The sequence below is a fragment of the Molossus molossus genome, unplaced genomic scaffold (genome assembly GCF_014108415.1).
Source record: "Molossus molossus isolate mMolMol1 unplaced genomic scaffold, mMolMol1.p scaffold_m16_p_5, whole genome shotgun sequence".
NCBI classification, from domain to species: domain Eukaryota; kingdom Metazoa; phylum Chordata; class Mammalia; order Chiroptera; family Molossidae; genus Molossus; species Molossus molossus.
The window spans coordinates 65,823,805-65,846,589 of NW_023425388.1; the positions used below are offsets into that span (position 1 = coordinate 65,823,805).

A 22,785-nucleotide genomic window follows, 5' to 3' on the forward strand; every position below is an offset into this window, starting at 1 on the left:
CTTTTAAATGCCCTTTCTCATTCTCCGTGTTGACAACTCCACACACTCTCCCTGAGCCCTTTCTCCAGCCTATCCCCCTCAATCTCAGCACCTGAGATCATCTATCACAAGGAAAATGGGCTATCAGACAGGAAGCCCTCAACTTTTCTTCTCTCTTCCTCTAACCTTACCTATCATGGTCCTAACTTCTCTCTCCTGCCTGATCCGGGCTAACCTCTTCACTGTGTGAGTCTCAGACCCAATCCCTCCTGCCTCCTCCAGGCCTTCCTCTTTTGTCTGTATTTTTACAACCTCTCCCTCTCCAAGAGCTACTTTCACTCCACCTATAAATACATCCTGTGTTCTTCAGGCTGAAAAAGGGGCTTCCCCAAATCCAGCTCCATTTTCACACTCCCGTCCACGGTGTCTTTGCTTGCTCACCTTTCAGTCACTACTGCACCCTTGCACTCTGGTGTCCGTCACTGTCCCTCTTTTAAACAGCTTCCACCAAGCTCAGCAATGACAAAATGACTGAATCCATCATGTGCTTCTCTTACCTAACCTCTTGGTATAGATTTTATGATGTTGTTTTTTTCTTGGTTTAAAATTAATACATAGTCATTATAGACATTTTGGAAAACCAGAAAAGAATAACATACATTTTTCTTTTTTAAGTTCTGGGGGGTTCTGAGAAGCCATGCAGTGTATATGAGAAAACTGGGATCCTTGGAGTAGAGAACTAAACAAGGAGAATAGGAACTGAAACAGTTCAGGGGCACAAAATGTTTACACTGAAATCTCAACTATTGACAGTCTTTGCAGAACAGTTCTGGATAGTTCAGCATTCTGAATACCTAATGCTCATCCCTTTAACCACCATGACATTTGACTCTTACCACACAAAGCTAAAAATCTATTTTTTTAAAAAATACTTCCTCCCTTCTTCAACAGAGAAAAACAAAACAGTTTACTCTTATTGATGGCTTATGGTCATACTGAGGCGAGTAGAAGTAATAATAGCACTATATTTGTGACCTGCCTGTGCTAAGTGTTTGAAATATGCAACCTGAACGCCATCTCACGTGATTTTTATAGCTCACCTGTGTTTTATAAATGAGCAAACTGAGGCTTAGAGAAGGGAGGAGAGTATAAACTGCAGCTCATCTACTCCGTGGCAGGGCCTGGATCGGAAGCAGAAGCCTCATGTTCGTTCTGCTGCCCGTGCTGTATACCAAGAGGGGAGAGTTTGGGGAACCCTGGACTGCTCTCAGACTAAATTATAAAGCCTCCGCTAGGCCTTTTGCAGTAGAATGAAGATAACAAAGAAGTTGGTTCTTAGTGTTTGAGTTTCAAAAGTTTTTGTATTAGGTTGTTAGGGCTGCCATAACAGAATACCACAGACTGGGCAGCTTAAACAACAGAAAGTTATTGTCTCAGTCTAGACTCTAGATTTCAGAGGCTGGAAGTACAAGATCGTGGTGCTAGTAGGTTTGGTTTCTTCTGTGGCCTCTCTCCTTGGCTTCCGGGCGGTCCTCTTCTTACTGTGCCCTCACTTGGTCTTTTTTCTGTGTGGACACATCCCTGGGTCTCTCTGTGTGTCCTAATCGCTTCTTATAAGAGCACCTGTGAGAGTGGATTAGGGTCCACCTTTATAGCCACAATTTAACTCACCCACCTTTTCACAGGCCCTCTCTCTAAATATAATTACATTTGGAGGTACTAGGGGGTTAGAACTTTAGAATATGAATTTTGGGGGACATAATTTAGCCCATAACAATTTTGTAAAAAGAAAAAACAGAGCTTTAGTTATCAAAAGCTAATGCCTCCAAAAGACCAAGGGCATAAAATCATGTCACAGTATTATTATGTCATATTATTAAACTATGAACCCCATATATCATACTTGGATTAGATTTCTCTGAATTTCCACTGACCCGTAAGACACTGATCAGTTATAGTACTGGCTACAGGAACAAATGTAAAATTGAAGACATGTTATCTTTACACTCAAGTCCCTAGACAGCCTTGAAGTTTCAAACGTTTGCACCTGTTTTTTGTTTTTGCGCTGACCCCTCCATTGCTATCTAATGCTAGCAACAGCTTTTCTTGCTGTTTGCAATATGAAATATGATCCTTCTATTGTTTACCAACCCCAATCCAATCTTAGAAACTTGAAAGCTGAGTTTGAATATATAAATAAAAATAAATCGACTTTGTTTAAGGGACTTGCCTATGGATGAATTCTTTTGTGTGTGGATTCTATGAAACCTGTGTTAGTGACTTGCAGATGTTGCTTGCTACATCCTATCCCCAGCTGTGTTTAGATTGTTGAGGTTTCCCCATCCAACTCAAGTTTCAGGTCCATGAGATGGTCCCACAGAGAAGAATCTTGTCAAGGAAAAAATCTTGTACCTTTCAACAGAGGAAAACCTTGACATTGGCAAGAAAACTTGGGTATCTATTTAAATTCCCAAATTCATACATGCTACATTGGCATATAGAGTAGATAATATAACCTGACGTATTCTCCTCCTGCCCACTCCACACTTTCTTATATCCTGTGACCAGACCAGTCACTGTTTGACCTAGACTTGAAGTTGTCTTTGCCTCAGGGTAGGCTTGTTACAACAAAATGCAAATAACAGAGGAGTCAGTTCTCAAAATAGGTTTTGCAAGAAAAAAGGATTTTGCGATCCAAAAGCTTGGTCTTTAGATATCAACATCTAATATCCAAAATGATTCAGGGCATAAAATTATGCCAGATTATATATTAAATTTGGAATCCATATTTCTAAAAGATCAACATAGAAAGTGTTCGTTAGTTCTAGTTATTTTGAAATTAAAGAAAACAATATAATATGCCATTTCTGTGCAGCTACTCTAGTAAAAATAAAACACTATGTTTTAAAAGAAAATGTGCTATAAACAGTAGACTGAGAAGAATTTCAGGGGGTCTATGATCCAGTACTCCATCCCAGGGTTGCACAGGAGGGAAGAGAGAGACATCACCTAGGTGACTTGAGAAAGACCCTGTGCCCTTCCACAAACTAGGGAGGAAGGTAAACACAACTCTCGGAATCTGTTGGGGAGATCTGAGTCCAGGGAGTGGTAAGACTCTACCCCTGTGGAGCAGGGGCCAGTTGAATGGTCTGGCCCTAGAGAGGGTGTGGGCTGAGAGGCCAGAGGCTGCCTCAGACAGTTCCTGTGGACCCAGGCAGCAGGTCTGGACCCCACGAGCAGGTGAGCCAGGAGACACCCCACAGTGAGGGTGGGGAGAATCAGAGGGGGGCATCTTTGGAGATGCCAGGTGTGCATTAATGGTGATGACCCAGGATTATAGCCCGTTCTCCCCAAATTACTACCCCAGGGAAAACAGTGAACCCAGTGAGCAAACTCAGACTCTGCTACCAGGTAGAAAGAGGCTGCAGATAGGACTTTAGCTCAGCACAGAAAAGGAAAGAATGTTACTCCCCAAGCCCCACTCCACTCCTGAGTTTGTGTCCTGAAGAATATGTTCCCACTACACATATGATTTATCTTCCCCCAAAAGCTATAAAGTATAATGGGAAGTTACACTTCCAGTTAATACTTGTATTCCCCGTCCTGCACACTCCATGGAGATGCAGATGCTAGCAGTCTGCAAGGCACACTCTCTACCTGAGCCCCTCATTCACTCACCAACTCAAAGGGTCCCTCACATGCCTCAGTGCACCTGCTACCACAAGCCCACCAGGGGGCTTGGTCAGAGAGCCCACTTGTTCACAAGGACCAGAACCACTCAAGCTATCATAAGCCAATTTTAAAAATTTATTGGAAGGATACCAGGGTATCTCATGGACCGCAGAGGCAGAACGAATGATGCGGACGTTCTGGGGTCTGGGGACCTAAGGGTTCACAACCCACAGTGGGTTCTTAGATTCGTGAAACAAAGAATTCCAGCATGAGTAAGCATAGAGTTCACAGGAAAAGCGAGTTTATTAGTGAAGCAGTGAGACGGAGAGTGGGCTATTCCACAGACAGAGCAGCACCCCTTAGCAGGATTTCCTTCTTTTATTTGAGGCTCATTTCAACAGGGAGTAGAGTTTTCACTAACAGCGAGGAATATTCAGGATCTTCTTAGAAGAGGGGTGGAGCTTTCTCCAAGGAGTTCCTTGGGCCATTTTGTGTTCTTATATGGGCTTTCCTTTTTCAGTCATGGGGGTTCAAGGTGTGTGGTCCAGCATGCTAATATATTACAATGAGCATATAGTGAGGCTAGGGGTTACTGTTGGGTGGAATTAGTCTCCATGTTGGATTGATCTGGTCTCTGCCAGGTGTTTTTTTGTTTTTTGGGTTTTTTTTTTTTTAAGTTTTATTCTAAAGCTATCTCTATCTTGTGTTATCTTTCTTTAAAAGCCTGTTTTTCCTATAGGTCTCACAATAAGGACAAATACGGCTATTAGCTTTGCTACTTATTAGCACGCGTAATCCCTGGAGTTGGGTTAATCCCAACGGAAATTCTACCCATCACACCTGTTATTGTTCCTGGAAGTCCACCTGTCGCTGTCCTGGGTTCAACTACAACTCAGAAACTTCTCAGGACTGACAAACTGGAGGCACTTCAATTTTATGTGTGGTTTGAAATGCATTTGTGGTAGAAGTGTACTTCTATGTGAGTGAATGCTTGTAAAATATTACACACACATTCATCCAAAAGCTGTGTATTCTTGATTCTTCGGTTTGAATTTAAGGCCAAGTATAAAGGAAATTAGATTAACACATAAAAATTTAGCTGCAAAATATTAACAACCAACGGAACATTGAATCAATCACTATGGGAGCCTTGGCGATGGCTCCTGGAGGCCTCCAGCTGTGCTAGGCATTCACCTTTGCTGGATTCTGGGTAGCAAGTCAGAAGCTAGGGCAATGGGGGACACTCAGGGACAAGGGTGGGAGGAAGTCGGATTGTGACTATTGACAATTGATATGATCCTATTTCAGTATTTTAGGAACTAGTATGGCTGTACTACGATGTTCTAGAATATCAGCCCTAGTTTTGTTGTTGGAAAATGGGGAATTGGTGGCTGGGCAAATTTGTTGATTGAGATAGTTTCTTTTTTTTTTTAATCCTCACCCGAGGACACTTTTCCATTTTTTGTTCAGGTAGAGTGGGAGGGAGAGAGAGGAACAGAGAGAGAGAGAAACATCGATGTGAAAGGAACACACCGAGTGGCTGCCACCCGCACAACCTACCAGGGCCGGGGACAAACTGCAACTGAGGTACGTGCCCTTAGCGGGAACCGAACCCGGGTCTCTCAGGACCGCAGGCCAACGCTCTAACCGCTGAACCAAACCGGCCAGGGCGAGATAGTTTCTTTAACTTAAAGTGTTTTGTAAAAGTCAAGAAAATATCGAGTTTCTGCCAGTTTTAAGCTACAAATCTGGTGTGGGGTGGTCGTACTTCCTCGTTAACAGTCCCTGTAGCTTTTATGGATTGTAGCTGTTTCACCACATACCCTACATCAAGAAGACCCAGGCCTTGGACCAGAACCAGGCCTCTGGAACCAGAACTAGGAGGTCAGGAATACAGTCTACATTCCCTACTTCCCAGGGATGTCAGGCTCTCTCCCCTCGCGTGTGTCTGCACCTGTTCCTCTAGTCCCTCCCTGAAATACAGCTTCTCCTCCGTGTGCTTGGCTCCTCCGATTAACGTGCAGTTTCTCAGCTCACGGCCTAGAAGAGACGACCAGAGGCACTGAAGCTAACTTCTAACTCAAGGAATATTCTTTTGTTTAATCTTTTTAAAGGAGGTTTTTATTTTCCATTAAAACCCTTTACAACTTTGAAATTTTTAAACCAAAGAAGAATGGAAAGAATAGTACAACAAACACTTGTATACCCTTTAGTTAGATGTACCAATTGTTATGACTCTGATGTTTGCTCTGTGTGTGTGTGTGTGTATTATAGACACTTTTATTTCTGAACCATTTGAAAATAAGTTGTAGCTATTATGAGATGTGATCCCCAGTTTCTTCATGTATGTCTTGAAAATTGGATTGACTCAAACCCTGAATTGGCTCTTACTGTCAAGTGTTCAATTAGCTGTGGTGAGGGGTCATGAGGCACAATGCCAGCATTGAGGTCCATCTCTCTGGGGGGCTGGGTAGGGAGAGGGAAAGTTCTAAGAGAAGGACATGGCTGGGTGGGTACCCAAAATGATTCTCCTGCATCCTGACTACTTTTATCTCTTTTAGATTAAGATGAGATATATAAAAGCAAAACATACCATGCCATGGACCCTTGAGGCTGTCTAAGAGTAGTGGAAACCACAAAATTGAAAGCCAGAGGTCTGCAGTGGACAGTAAATCTACCCTTGCTAAATGTCTGTAAAATATTCTGCTCTGGACCGCTTCTGGTGATGGAATTCTGACCCTAGAAGGTTCAGGAATAAAGCAATCAGTACCTGTGAAAAAATAAAATGGTTAAACCAATAGCTAGCAGTAATTGAGTGTCACTTAGTGCTAAGTGTTTTACATACATTATCCAGTCTCATCCTCATAAAAACCCTGTGTGATATTACTGTTATTCACATTTAAAGAAGAAAGGAAGGAGCAAAGGATTAAGTGGCCCAAGCAGCTAACTTGTAGGACTCTAATATTTCAGAACCTGTAGTCTTCACCACCCTACCCTGTATTCTAAGCATAACCAAACCCTGAATGCTTATGGAAGCTATTCCTTTTCCCCACCCCCATAGAGAAAGAAAATTCCAAGCCCATTTTAAATAACAAAGGACGGAAATGATCCCAATACTAAAACCAGATAAACCCTTATCACTTTTACTTCAGGAAGCTCACTAGGGAACAATCATCCCAGAGTAAGTATTCTAGTGCCATTTAGCACTATCTCTGAACAGTCCCCAATACTTCAAGTTCTACTAAAAGGTCACATGCCAGATAAAGAGAGGTTATCCTTTCCTTAAGAAGGTGATGGTGTTGAAATGAAACCATCCTTTCTAATCTCCATCCTGCTTTAGCCAACATGTCAATAGGAGTCTCAGGTGCTTAGCCAGATGGCAAATGGTGTGTCCCCCAATACTAACTGCGTGTTCTGAGGGGCCTTGCACAAGGACATCCTGGGCCAAGCAATACCCATGGATTACTCTTCTGATTACATTCTGATTACCCTCATCCTTGCAGAGTTCCAAAATCTAGACTCTTGTGATATATTTAATCCACAGACAAGTTGATAAATACATTATACTCCTGCCTCTGAGCCTGCTTGGGGTGCACTGAACCCTTCAGGCGGTTTCTGCTCACTGTTCAAGTCTGGTTTGAAGATCCTGGGGCTGAAATCCTTAGAGGCTGTTATCAACACCACAGCCCCTGCTGGCAGCCTCATTAAGGGAGCCCTTGCTCCAGACCATCCTGGGTTCCTCCTGCCTGGAGCTGTGTGTGCCAGGACCCCAGAGTTATGTCACCGGAGATTATCACTCTCTTTCCTGGCGCTGTTAGGGGTTTGTCTTCTCTAAGTAGCCCGAAGGAGCCCAGTGGGGTAAATATTCCCTTTACAAAGCGATTGGGCAATGAAAATGAGAATGGTTGTACTAAAGGACATCTGAGGAAATTTGAAAGAACATAGTTTAGGTCAATAACAGAAAGTAGCACCTTACACTGCAAAACAGAAGTTTCAGAACACATTCCAATTCCTCAAAACAAACAAAATAAAAATAAGTAGGCTTAAGAAAAACTTTAAAAATGGCCTGCTATCCTGGCTGTTAATCTTGGTCTCAATCATGTCCAACCATGCCTCTTAGTTTTTTGTTCCAGGATTAACAGCCAGGATAGCAGGATAGACACACAGCATTAAGTACCCTCTGAAAGAAAGCTGGGGGCATGACAAGCATTTGTGACTTCATGGTGAATCTCCCAATTTATATTTACTAAGTTCTGTTTTATAACTTCAAGTTTTCCTTAGTGCAGGAAATGCCATGGCCACTGGTAAACGGCAGAGATTAACAAATTAACATAGCAAGCCGGAGACAGCTATCCTCAGAAAGCCTGATCGCGAGCTTGAACCATAGCTGGCATCAGGGCACTTGGATTCCAGGAGAGCTCCCCCCCACTTCCAGAAACGTTGAGTGGTTCACTGTGCAAACAGAATGGCTTATACTGAACACTTACTTTCCTTCTAAGAGTCTGAACTTCTGATGTGTACTAGGCAGGCAGAGAGTGTCTACAGGACCAGCCCCCAACCAAAACCCTAGGCAGAGTCTCTGATGAGCTACCCTAGTGGACATTTCACACCTGTCCCAATTTGTGGTTGGAAGGACCAAGTGCATCCTGTGTGACTTTTGGAAGCTTATGCCTGGTTTCCTCTGGTCGTTGCCCCGTACGCCTTTTCCTTTGCTGATTTTGCTTTGTATCCTCTCACTGTAATAAATCATTGTCGTGAGCTCAGCTGTATGCCCAGTCCTGTGAATCCCCCTAGCAAATTGTGGAACCTGGAGGTGGTCTTCAAGACCCCCAACGCAGTCAATCAGGTCCCTATGAATGAAAATTTGTAGTGGAGTAGCACCATTTCCTCACATTAAAAAAAAGAAACTGTAAGTCTCGCTTGGCTGTTGTGACTCAGTGGTTGAGCATCGACCCATGCACCAAGAGGTCGCCGGTTTGATTCCCAGTCAGGGCACATGCCCAGGTTGTGGGCCCAATCCCCATTGGAGGGGGGCGACCAGGAGGCAGCCAATTGATGTTCTCTCTCTTCGATGTTTCTATCTCTCTCTCCCTCCCCCTTCCTCTCTCTCTAAAATCAATAAAGGATAAAAAAAGAAAAGAAAAGAAGAAGAAGAAGGAGAAGAAGAAACTGTAAGTCTTTTCCTTGTAGAGATATTACAACTTCCTCCCTCATACATCCATTACAGCTATTTAAAGCAATAACTTGAAAGAGTCAGCTTTCTTTGGAAGTAGCCATAAGCAACTAAAAATTTAATGAGGGCAAAGAGGAGACATCAAGGGGCAGACCCAGCTGGAGGGGGCATTCGGGCAGCATCTCTGGCAGGCTCACTCTGAGTGGTATCCAGCAGGCAGCATTTCTATTTACTGTGAAAAGCCAGTAAAAATGAGCATTTCCTGCCACGTTCACACATTCTTAATGAGCCAACTTCTTCCACTGCATGACCTTCATGAGCAGGTCCGTTGCTTTAACCAGCTGCATTTATTCACTTCTATTTTTAAGTTTTGCTGGTGCATTAAAAATAATACCTGAGGGACTGAAGGAAGCCCCGCCATTGCTCAAAAGTGCCTGGTTCACTCCAGGGGAGTAGCCTGGGCTCTGGGAGAATCTCCTTCAGTGAGGTTTATGATAAATGTCAGTGATTATGCTGATAACAGTGTTCCACCAAAACTAGGCAAGGGAAGGCATTTTCTTTTCAGTGGGGGAAAAAGCATCACCTGTTTTCTACAAAGCCCATAGCTCGTTCATTATCATCCTGCTGCTTCTCCCAAGGATGAGAGTCTGGAGAGAAGAAGAGAGAAAGAAGACAAAGGAAGGGAACTGGAGGGAAGGAAACTAAAACAGGAGAGGGGAAAAGGGGAGATAAAATAGCCACAGAGTAAAGAAAGGCTCTCTTCAGACTTGGCTCTGGCCGTGAAACCCTCTATCCCCAGGGGTCTTCGCAAGGGAGCCCCAACCTATCAATAATCTGATGCTGCCAATCAACATCATGGAGCCTTTGATGCCACTATCTCATCCAGTCTAGACCAGTCCCACTCAGACTGGAACCTATAGGAAGGTGAGCCCATCATTTTGATCAAACATGCAGCCTTTCTAGTCTCCACATCAATTGCAAAGGCAGTTGTTCACTCCCACATCTGGATTGGAGAAAGGAATATGCACTATCCCATGTCCCCAGGACAAGTCTGTTGTTCTGCCCATACCCCTGCAAGTCCTCATGGCATCTGGAGGAAAGACCCAGGAATCTGGTCCTTGCAGTGTATATTTGTTATTCTGGTCTGCCCAGTATCCCATCTTTGGGAAGACCCCCTCCCTCGTTCCACGTAGTTTGTGAAGCTATCAATCAGTGTGCTCTCTGCGGTAGGGATGGTATCATTGCCCACACAGTGCCAACCACAGGACCTCCCTCTTGGCAATATGCTTTGTCCAAGGTGGGGAGGGAGGATGGCATAAAGAGGATTAACCAGAACCCTTCCCTGGGTTGGATATATGAACGTTGGGAAAATAAATAAAATAAAAGCTGGGGTTTCAAAGCTGGGAGGATGCAATTCTGGAACTTTTACTGGCCATCTTCTCAGCCATATGGAGACGCTATAACTGCAGAATAAGTTGAGGTCTGATGAGAGAAAGAGAACTTACAGCATTGAGTCCTGTATTTATTTATTTATTTATTTTTTGGTATGTGCTCCTAGCGGGAACCGAACCGGGGACTCTCTGGTCTGCAGGCCGATGCTCTAACCACCGAGCAAAACCAGCCAGGACCTGTATTTGTTTTTTGAGGCTACCATAAGAAATTATCACAACCTTAGTGGCTTACAACAACAGAAATCTCTTCTCTCCCAGTTCTGAAGACTGAAATCAAGCTGTTGACAGGGCAATGCTCCCTCCAGAATCTCCAGGGAAGGATGTGTTCCTTGCCTCTTCCAGCTCTGATGGCTGCCAGTATTCCCCGGTGTTCCTTGGCTTGTGGGTGCCCCTCTCCAACCTCTGCCTCCATTTTCGTGTTGCCCTCTCTGTGTGTGTCTCTCCTCCTCCTCTGTGTCTGAGATCCCTCTGCTTCTCTCTTATAAGGATGCGTGAGATTGCATGTAGGGCTCACCTGGATAACCCAAGATAAGCTCCTCCTCTCAAGAGTCTTAGCTGGTTCACATCTTTGCCATCTGGGACAATATTTATCCTTTTACATATAAGGTAATATATGCAGGTGCCAGAGATTAGGACATGAGTAAATCTTGGCAGGGATGGAGGGAGCAATTTTTTTAGCTTATGATAGTCCCATTCAAATTCCTGAGACCTTGGTTCCTATAGTTCTTCCTTCAATTCCACATACCTTCACTAGCCAATAAGTTCCCTCTTGCCTTGGGCTAGTATGAGTTGAGTTCAATCACTTACATTAAAGGTGTCTTTAAATAACACACATCCCCATGTCTGCAGCAGCCTGGGAAATGGGGGAGGCAGCCTGGTGCAGTGGATGGAACATCTGCTCTTCGGCAAGTGTTTGAGAAAATCACTTCCTTTCCCCAGCTTTGATGTTTCAGAGCTCTTACAAATATTAGGCTTAAAGAGCAATTGCATTTATTTATGCTAACTATTTTATTGTTTTCAACACTCTGGAATTATATTGATGGCCTAATAATCAGTTGGATTTTTTTTAATTGTGACAAAAAAAACCAACCTAAGAGGTTTGAGCAAAAACAAGCAGGCAACAAAGCTAAAAAGTCTGGGGCTAATCAGATTCAGCTCAGATTGAGGTTCTGATGATATTATTGGGCTCCACCTCTTGACTCTGTAGAGTTGACAGTATCTCAGGCCTCGGGAGGTGCCCCCTGCATCTTCAGACTCACATTATCTTGTACCTGGGCCAATGGAAGCAAGAGTCAGTTTCCCTATAAGGTAGACCAAAAGTCTTGGAATTGGCCTGACTTCTGTCAGATGGCTACTCCTGACATGTGGCCAGAAGGATGAAATGCACTGATTGTCTTACCCAGATCATTGCTTTACCTCTAGAGTGAAGCAGAACACACAGACGATGAGTGGAAGAGAGGGGAGTCTTCCAGAGGGAAAGTGGACATGGCTACCAGAAACAGAGCGAAAGCATGTTGACTGCAAAAGGAACAGACATGCACTGATTATCATGAGGATTTCATGACATAAAATTCCTCTATTTACACAAATTAATAGGCCTGCCAACCTTGTCATAAGTACATCGATTATCATAAATCATAGTTCTGTGAATATAATATGAAAATTTATATGACTAATCTACAGAAACTTCAGAAGTTAACCGAGGAGATTGTGTGGAGTTAGCATCTTTAGACAGGGCTGAATAAGCATATATTTAAATTATGTGGAGCTCTATACAGTATAAGTCAAGAAACACGTGAATATTTAATAAATACTTTTTATTTCCTCCAAGTTGCTGATGAAAGCATCTTGTCATTGATGCTCTCAATGATTAAACAAAATGTCACAATGAATGTGATTAATGTCACAATAAATTTGTTTAACAATAATAAATATTGTACTCAATTCTCAAAGTGTTCTTTTGGCCTAAGTGTGAGATTTGCTCTTCTGCAGTGATGGGCTTCAAACTTGATGGTGATACACCTCACCAATAACAGTGGGCTAATATATTATGTACATTATAAGACATATACAAAATATAAAGTAACAAGATGAGTTAAAGATAAAATAAGCAACATTTTTAAAACACTTCATTGTATTTATTAATGATTAAAAAACAATTTACTCTCACTGGAACAATAATAAAATTAATGAGAATGATTTTTTAATTTCATTTAGAAAATATTTGCTTAACATTTTGTGAAAGGGAGAGTTGAAGATCTAAGTCCAGTTTATCTTGATATTTGGTTTTATGACTGTCAGAAGTAAAAAAGTAAAATAAAAATAACTCACTGTTGTATACTGACTTATGTGACCCCCAAATTCATGTTGAAACCCTAACCCCCAATGTGACTATATTTGGAAATAGGGCTCTTAAGGAAGTAAATAAGGTCAGAAGGATGGAGTTTTAATTGGACTGGACTTGCATTGCTATAAGAAGAGAAAGAGACACAGAGATGCGCACACACAGAGAAAAGGCTGTGTGAGGACAGAGAGGAGGTGGCCACGTGCAAGCTGAGGGGAGAGACCTCACCAGAAACCAACCCTGCCAGCACTTTGATCTTGGACTTCCAGCTTCCAAAACTATGAGAAAATAAATTGCTGGTGTACAACCCACCCAGTCTGCGGTATTCTATCACTGGATGTCCCTAGCAGACAAATGTACTCCAAACACACATAGATCTAGATGGAAGATGTGCATCTTTGACTCGCTCACAAAATTACAGCACTCATGTTTCAGTCCTACGAGCAAATGATGCAAAAGTTTTGGTCAAAATTTGGCTAGTAAATTTCCATCTGCTTAGAAATAATTTGTTCTTCACATTAATTGAAAGTCGTTGCATTTTCATATTTTTCACTAATGAATAAATAAACCACTAGAACTCTTGATTGGAAGATTTTTAAACAAGCTAGTAAATTTTGCTGATGTTTTAAAAACATGTACGTCTGAGAGTTTTTATGTGTGCCACCTTTATTGTTTTGGACAACAAAATCACTAAAGAGGAACATTTCCAAATATCCAATTTCAAAATATTTTCTCCATAGTACATGTTTTGTTTTGTTTTGTTTTTAATCCTTACCTGAGGACATTTTTGCATTTATCTTCAGATGGAGCAGGAGGGAGAGAGGGGGGAAGAGAGAGAGAGAGAGAAACACTGATGTGAGAGAGACACATCGACTGGTTGCCACCCACAGGACCCCAACCAGGCCCAGGGACAAACCGCAACCAAAGTACATGCCCTTAGCGGAAACCGAACCCAGGACCCCAACCAGGGATTGAACCCACAACCTGGGTATGTGCTCTGACTAGGAATTGAACTTGGTGCATGGGACGACAACCAACTAACTGAGCTACACTGGCCAGCACCATAGCGCATGTTTTTAAAAGCAATTACTTTCTCATTCATTACTAGCATCACAAATTTTCCTTGAAGTGGTAGATTGTGTGTGGATTTCTTTAACTGATAGGTAGCATTCTACTTGTTATCACATAAAAAGACAACAAATTTGGACAGCCATCTTTATGTCAAACAAACATTTGTATTGTCAAGTTTGACATCAATGGCCTCTGTCCTAAGATCATCTGTGAGCCTCAATGTGGTTTAAAATATTCAGTCGCTTCCCATATCATTACCAAGTATTACAAATATTCTGCTATATGGTAACTTGCAAAATTAACCATGTCAGTGACTTTCTGTAATACCCTGTGCAGCTCTGGCCTTGGTGTCTGCTGCAGCAGCTCAGCTGTGAATGGTGCAGCCAAGGACCCCACATGCAGGGTGGTTGTGGGACCTCATCCTGAATCCTTCTGCTCCATTCAGAGCAGCCATTCCTCTGTGGCTTCACTCACACAATTCTTCCAGAATATATTTCTTTCAAGAACTAATTGATCATTAAGAATGTATCTTTTCCAGTATAGCTTTCCTCAGTTGCTAACGGTTGTTTATGTCATTGTTGAAACAGAATCCAGCCAATGTAAGTGAAGAAACATTTGAAACACCTTTATTTTCATTCCCTATATAGCCAATCACCACGGTGTACTTTACTCTAATACTTGTTTTTCCTGATAATTTTCATATATATATATATATATATATATATATATATATATATATATAATTGTTCGCCAATTTCAGTGGTGTATGCTGACCAAAGAATGCATTTTAGCTTGACATCCCATTTCCCATGTACTACTTCTACTATTCCTGATTATGGCAGGAAGATAATTGTTCCCCCTAAAGGTATGTCTTTTGCCATTAAGTAAGAAATCTAAAAGAAAGTCTCTAAACATTTAATCTAAATTGAGTGAATTTTTCTAAAGTACTGAAGTGACTATTGCACATCTTCAACTATCACCAGAATGAAAGAAAAGAAAAAGCAGATATTTGTCTTTATGTTTTGTATACCTAGTTTCTAAAATCCCTGCTAATCCTAAGTATTTTTAACTGATACCTCAAAGCATATTTGGGATGAGGATATCACTAGTAATAATGAATGTGAATCCTATTTCAAATAGCTTTTTGTTACCTTTGAATTTTTTGACTGACCTGTCCTCAGCCCCGATTGAGTCATTGTTTTTACCTTGCTAATGCAGCAGAGAGGTCTTTACAGAAGTAGGAAATATGTCAGCTCTGCCCTATTCTTATTAATATAAAAAAATCTTTATCCTCATTTTTTGCTTTCATAGCTGAAATGTTTTTAATCAAGCTTAGATAGTATTATATGTAATCCATTTAAGTGGCTACACTTCTGTATATCACAATGTGTTAAAGGAAACTGGCTGCTGTCCGTCCCTCTCTGGGGAAGAACGCCCACTCTCTCCTCATGGTACCTGGCAATGGGGTGTAATTCATGACTGACATAAGGACCAGATACAGGCACCACAGTCTATCTACATATATGCAAAGTTGACTTCTATTTTTAGGTTGAAAATCAGTAAAACACATGTATTATTTTTCCCATACCCTCTGGGACCCTGCACCCACTTTGAAGAGCTCTAGTTTGAGAATGTAGGTTGGTGATCTGTCACACAGTAGACCTTGTTTGACTAGTACCAGCAGCTATTCCCTGCTTTTCCTGACCATCATTAGCTTGATTTTCTTTGAATGAGTCCTCAAACCCATCCCACCCCCATTCCCACACCATCCTCCTTCTTCCCCCGGTGACTGGCATGAGGACATCAAGAAACTCAATTTAGGCTTTTAAAAAAGTGAATTCTGGGACTTATGTAGCAGCTCTGGAAAGAGGCTCTCTCCCTCACCAAGATGGTTAATCCAAGGGCATGATGAGGCATCACTGTAGCCAGTCTGTCACCCAGGGAGCATGGGCTGGAATTCCCAGGAGCTACTGTGTGGAACCCAGGAATGAAATAAGATTGCTGAAGATAAAGGCAAGAGATGGCATGAAATTGGATTCTTGGTTACCTTGTTTGAGCTCCTGGATGCAGTCTTTCCTGAAGCTAGACCAACCCATGGATCTTTTGGCTATAAGGACCAATAAATTCCACAATGCATTTATTTACATTAGCTTCTTTTTCACCTACAACCAAAAAAGTCCTCACTGATATAACTGTCAACTCCCTCATGCAACTTGTTTCATGTTATTGTTGTTCTGTTTTTATTTATTGTAGAGTTAAGTTAACCATACTCTATAGCACACAATTATTTCCTTACTAGCACACATTAATTATAAGCTTATCTATCAGGCACTGTTCTAAGTAACTTACATATATTAACACATTTAACCTGCCCAATAATGCTATGGAATCAGTACTGTTATTATCCCCATCTTACAATCAAGAAAACTGAAACACAAAGAGCTTAAATAAAGTACCCAAGGTTACATGGTAAGTAGTAAAGCCAAGATTTACTACCAAGGCACATTTGAATCAAGGCTCTGGCTCCTAAACTAATGCTCTAAATCTCTACAGTACACCAGAAACACTCTGCTACTTACATACTAACATTTGGCATTATGCAATGGTCTAATTTTTGCCACTGTGATGAATGTAAAGTGATATTTACTACTTACTGTGCAATCTTAGACAAATTACTAAAAATCTTCATGTTTTAGTTTTCTTATCTGTAAAAAATAGGAATAAAATAATATTGATTTCATAGAGTTTTTGTAAACTGGTAGTTTAAATAATACTAGTGACTTTGAATATCTTTTCTTTATGTGCTACCATTTGGGGTGGCTTTTTGGGGAACTGCCTGTTCATATGTTTTGCCCATTTTTCTGTTGGGTTTTCTATCTTTTTCTTATTGATTTGCAAGGGTAACATGTATGTATAATATAGTTACAAGTTCCTTGTTAGTTTTAGATATTGATTGTTTTCTAATCTATCATTTTTTTCCTATAGTGTCCTTGATTGAGCAGCAATCTTTAATTTTGTTATGGTCAAATCCACCAATTGTGTCCCAAATGTAGAGAGAATAAAGATATAAAAAACATTGTTTATGCCCTAAGCAACTTAAAATCTAGCTGGAGAATCAAGAACAACTACGTGGACAGTGTTCAAGGTTGTACTATAACAGTATCCAATAAATGCCAAGCTGTAAGGCTGTATAACCAACTGTTAACCTTGGAAAAGTACCCACATTTTTCCAAGGTTCAGTTTCTTTACCTGGAAAATGAAAACAATAAAAAAAACACCCTTTTGCCCCAGCCGGTTTGGCTCAGCAGTTAGAGCATTGGCCTGCAGACCAAAGAGCCTTGGCCCGTACCTCAGTTGCCATTCGGTCCCGAGCCCTGGTCGGGGTCATGCAGGAGGTAACCAGTTGATGTGTCTCTTTCACATCGATGTTTCTCTCTCTCTCCCTGCCACTCTATCTGAAGATAAATGGAAAAATATTCTCAGGTGAGGTTTTAAAAATATATATACCTTTTAGTTTGTTATGATAATTAAATAAATAAGACATGTTGAATGGCTCTTTAGTATGTGGCACATGGTGCCAACTGAATTCATTTGCAAAGCAGATCTATGAAATAGTAATGGCCTCCATGTATGGAGGTCTACTACTCACCAGATACTTTCTATAATATACCATACTTAAATTTCACAGTCCACTGCAAGGCATTATCTCTGCTTAAAGTTTCAGAGTCTAAATAATTAGATGTAGATCGCACAGCTAGCTACATAAATGGTAGTGACAGAATTAAAAGCCAGATTTCTTTGGTCCAGCTGGTATGGCTCAGTTGGTTGAGCTTCATCCCATGAAACAAGAGGTCACCGATTCAATTCCCCATCAGGGCAATGCCCCGTTGCAGGCTTGATCCCCAGTGAGGGGCAAGCAGGAGGCAGCCAATTGATGTTCTCTCTCATCAATGTTTCTATCTCCCTCTCCCTCTCCCTTCTTCTCTCTCTAAAATCAATAAAGAAAAAAAAGACAGAATTTGAATAGACAGAAAGAGGAAGAGAGAAAAGAGCATACCAGACTCAGGGGGGTACAGTACATTTGTAAGTGATGATGAGTATTGTAGATTATTAGAGAGCAGAAGCAAAACCTGTGCATCACAGTTCACTTCAGTCCTGGCAGAGAGACTGGGATGGAGTAGCTGGTGGGAGACAGCTATTCCCATTTCTCCTATTTCCATCAAGGAAGCAGGAGCGAGTTATCTGATGGTGAGCTGGAAATCATGTGTCACTCTAACCCCCTTAAGTTTGGGGAACAGACCTGCCCTAGGAAGCGTGTGTTTTCTGCTTTTTCCAGAAACTTAGCACCACAGTTTTACACAAGCAGATTTTCACAAGAGGGGTCCTTCTGTACCTCTAACCCTCTCCATATTGCCATGAGGGGCAGCTCCAGCTCCCCAATTTTACACAAGCAGATTTTCCAAATCTGTGTGTGGCAGCCAGGTACTGAGGGAGACATTCAACATGTTTTACTTTATTTAATTCTGGGGTGAAGTATGAGCAGGTCCATTGTCCCTGTAAATCTGAAGCCATGGCCACCATTCCAGCTTTTGCCAGGGACAAAGCTGAAGTTTTGCTCTCCAACAGTTTGACTCCGGTGGTTATTCCAATGGCATGTGAACATGCATGCAGAATATGGGTGTTATTTGAATCCCCTAAAACCACAACATTAGGCATTAAGCAAACCATGATAGCAGAGTGAACGTGACTGGTTCAGAGGACAATGAGAAGACTGGCCTGATCTGAGCATAGGGAATATGGTAAGAAGCTGAAGTAAGGTTAGAAGGATGGGTGGTCCCAGTAATAGAAGACTTACTACAAAGGTAGAGTTAGGATTTATGTGGGAAGAAGAGTGTTAAACGTTTCCAAGCAGGGGAAATGCAGGAGAAAGACAGTGTTTAAATCAGGTAGTGAGAATATGGCAGAGCTGCAGTGGAGACCAGTGGAAGAGAGCCTGGAGCTGGATGGCAAAGAGGTGGTTTCCAGAATTTCCGCAGTGAGGGCAGATGAAGGTCTGGCCTAGGGAAGTGGAAATGTGAATGAAGGCGAAGGGATGCACAGGAGCTGTCAAGGGGAAACCTGCCAGGATATGGTGACAACCCAGGTCTGGGAAGTGGAAAACAGTGTTCCTGGCACTACTCTGAAAAGGGCAGATGAGCAGGCCTTGGGGCTGGTGGGAAGTGGGGCTCAGCTTAGGGCATGTCAAATCTAAGGTGCCAAGTGAATTTGTTCTACGCATCAGAGACACTGGAGGCGAGATAAGAAAGAGGCCATAGCTGGTAGTTTGGGGGAGTCAGTACAAAGAGGCAGCGCACATTTGAAGGCTGCTGGGAAGAAGCTGGTGGAGATGGAAAACAGGAACATGGAGGGTACCTGGGATGACAGGAACAGGAGCAGGGACAAATGATGGGTGGGCAGAAGAAGGGGGGCACAGCTCCTGGGCGGGAGGAAAGGACTGACCGGGCGAGGCTGCTAGTAAGCGTCGGGGTTAGGACGTTTCCAGCAGAGCAGGGCTGCTGCCACCTTTTCCCCAGGAAATCCACAGTTGAACTCAAAGCAACCAGCCCCAGTCTGGCCCATCTTCTGGGCCCTGCGCCCACTTCCTCGAGCCGCGGCTGCAGTGACCCCTGGACTGTGGGTGTCCCTGGGCACCTCCAGTTCTCTTTCTGTCACCCGCGGAGGGCGGCTGCGGCTCGCTAATCTGCAGGGCGCCTTTCCCTTCAGGTTCCCACCCCACTCCGGGCCGGGGCCCCCCAGCAGCACCGCCCACCTGGGCACCGCCGCAGCCCGCGTCCGCAGCCCGGGCCCGCAGCCCGCTCGAGCTGCCGCAAGCCAGGACCCCTCCGGGTGTGGGGTTTCGCCACACACACCCTCCGCTTTCGTTGCGGTGTCCCCCGGGACACCTCCTCTCTGCCTCTGTCCGGGGCCGGGCAGGTAGCGGGATCCGGCGGCGCCAGGACGCACGCGGGCTCCCCGGAGCCAGGGGCGGGGAGGAGTGAGCAGAGCCGGGAGCCGCGGGGGCCGCTGCTGCAGAAGGGGAGGAGAATGGGGAGGAGCTGGGGGGCAGGCAGCCGGGGAAGGAGGGGTCTTAAGGGGCGGCGAGCGCAGGTCGGATTTCCTTCGAGGCTGGCGATCGGCTAAGCTCCCACCTTAGAGCTGCTGCAGCCGCCCAGCCCCGCGCCCTCCGGAGACCGGGACGGACCATGGTGAGAGCCGGTGCGCGGCGCGGGGCGGAGCGCGGTGGCCGAGCCCCGCGGGGCTGCCGAGGGGGCTGGGCGGAGGGGGCGAGCCTGCGGGACCCCAGGAAGTTTCCGAGGTCCGCGCGCGGCCCAGTGCCTTCAGTCTAGCTCTTGTCTCTTCCGCAGATGTGGACACGCTGGCTCGCTCTCGCGCTGGTGGCGGTCGCCTGGGTCCACGCCGAGGTAGGTGAGAGGCTGAGGGGCTCCAAACTGGGGCTCCGGGGCCACTGGGTCTGCGTGCGGGGCGGCGGCGGGGCGTCCTGGGGATGCTCTCCCCGGGTGGGACTGGGAGTTTCCCGAGGTGGGGAGAGGGGCGCTCGGACCGGGAATGCAACGTACGAAACTTAGCCTCAAAATCGGGAAAAGAAGTTCGGGCCGCGAGCGGGAGCCCCACCGAGGCTAATATGGAGGGAGAGTGGGGAGGGGGAGAGAGGAAGAGATGGGCCGTTTGGGACGGAGGCGGCGACAGAGCAGCAGCCGAGTTCAAAAAGGCGCCTTGAGTTCTTTCCTTCATTTAAGAGGAAATTGAGAAGAATTGGGGATTTTTTCCTTTCGAGTTTGTCTCCCGGGGCGGGGTGGGGGGTGGCGGTGGTAACAAAACCCCCCACAAATCCCAAGAGATTCTTCTTTTAGGGAAGACTTTTTTTTTTCTCTTTTATAAAGTAAGGTTATAATTCTCTGATTTTTTTTTTCTTCCTTTGTAAAGTGTCCTCGGAGTTTGTATTATTGTCAGGACCTTATAACGGCCTTTAAAATCTCAAATTTTCCCTTGAACTGGCGTTGCTGCCAAGTGTGAGCCATCCACTGCTCAGCTCCTGGAGGGCTCCGCTTTTCCAGTCAAAAGTATTTCAGCACTTTTTTGGTAATGTTTTTCTTTTCAACTCCAATGACCTTCCTGAGACACTACAAACAGACCAACAAACCCTTCACTCACCAGCCCTTCCATTAACTCAAAGGTTTATGGACAGAAAATAAACAATTCTAAATTCCCTGGGCTCTAGTCTCCAGAAAAGTGAGGTCAGAAACCAAACATTTGATAATTATGGCAGGAAATGTGGAAGGAATTAAAAAGCATGAGGGAGAAGAAATGGAATGTACATTACAAAAGAAATAGCTCCCTGGTGGGTGGTTATTCTCCCTCTTTGAATTTTTTTTCTTCATATTACAGTTTAGCCCCACCCTTAGCACCACTGCTGGACTCTGCCCAGAAAAATCATAAAAGCATGCAAGGTCTTCACGATTTCAAATAATACACGTTATGTTGAACTCTCATGTAAATCACTCTTACAGTGTTGGTTGAGCTGAAAACACAGGCTGTTTTTACAATGAAATAAAAAATAGCTAATACTTATTGACTACTTTGTGTTGTAATAAAACTCCATTTTAATGATAAGGAAACTGAGTCATAGAGGTTACATAATTTATCTGGTGCTTTAAGACTGTAGGGGTTGGATTTGGACCCAAACAGTCTAGCATCACACCCTATGCTCTTAACCATTACCCTATACAAGGACCTCACAACCGCTGAGTACTTATTGTACAGCAGACATTGGGTTGCATGCCATCATTTCTTGTAAAGCTTCTCCAATCTGGTAAGGTCCATTTTGTTATCCCTATTTTACAGAGGAAGAAACAGGTTTTGGGAGATTAGGTAACCTGCCCAAGGTCACACCGTTAGTTAGTTAGTTAGTTAGTTAGTTAGTTAGTTAGTTCTGAAGAAGGATCTGAAACCAGCTCTCTCCACCTTTGGAACCCATCTTGAATCCCAAGTCAGCTTCTTATGCATTGTTTTTCAGGGTTTGAATTTGAGGGAAGATCCCTCTTTACTGGCTGACTTAGTCCTGGCTAAGGAACACCCTTGCAATGGCCCTCAAAAGGCAGCTGCAGCCCTCTGATGGATGAGGTGGATCCCGGTTGGTTTTATGGCAGGCTTAGGAATTGCCAGCCAGTGTGTGAAATCGCTCTGTGAACTGGAATGCTAATATGAGGTGTGAGGAGACTGTGGGTTCTCTTTCCACAGGGCTGTGTGGCCCGAGGTCCAGGATCTATTCTAGGTGGCCTGCGTTGTACCCCCTCCCCACAGTGTATTGCTGGGAAAAGCTTAGTTCTCATAGGAGGTTCCACCAGCCAATTTCCTGCTTCAGGTAGAAGAGCAGAGAGTACTCTCACAGAATTCCCAGGCAAAATCTATGGGGAATAAGGTGAAATCAAGAAGTGCTGAGATAATGAAAACTGAGGGAGTTGGTGCCCAAAGGAAGCTGTGAACTCAGGGTGTGTGAGGAGTGAGGAGTAGGCATGATCTAGGATTATCTTTTACTCAATCCAATCTCTTGGTGTCTGGCCTTAGTAACTTTCAGCAATTTTTAAATCCATGTTTAAATAATATACCTTTAATTATTAGTAAAAAGGCAAACTAACTCTAACAATTTGGGTTTTAAGTTTATCATGCAGTTCATGGTGCTTGCAGAAATTTTTTTCTTTGTTAGTTACAACAATGTATGACAAATAGACCCAAATTATGATATTTACAGTTTTTATTGAATGAACCCACTTTAGTAGACTTAGGGCTCAAATTGTATAAATATTGCTAAACTTTTTAAAAATGAAATTTAGAAAATAAACTGTTTCCTTGGTGCCTTTTGGTTGAATATAAGTAAAAGGGCTTCATTTAGATTATTTTAAAAAAATGTGATGGCCTCCTGGCCAGTGTGACCCAGTGGTTGAGCATTGACCCATGCACCAAGAGGTCTCCAGTTCGATTCCCAGTCAGGGAACATGCCCAGGTTGTGGGCCCAAAACCCAGTGGGGGCATGCAGG

General features: G+C 43.5%; 1 protein-coding gene across 1 annotated transcript in view; it reads left to right on the top strand.

The window, feature by feature from the left end:
* The first annotated feature begins 19,848 nt into the window (after positions 1-19,848).
* Positions 19,849-22,785, top strand: part of FSTL1 (follistatin like 1) — a 56,114-nt gene continuing 53,177 nt past the window's right edge. Inside the window, exons 1-2 of the mRNA XM_036243837.1 lie at positions 19,849-19,935; positions 20,095-20,151. Coding sequence (XP_036099730.1) covers positions 19,933-19,935; positions 20,095-20,151 — 60 coding nt within the window. The 5' untranslated portion in view covers positions 19,849-19,932. The remainder of the gene's footprint in view (positions 19,936-20,094; positions 20,152-22,785) is intronic.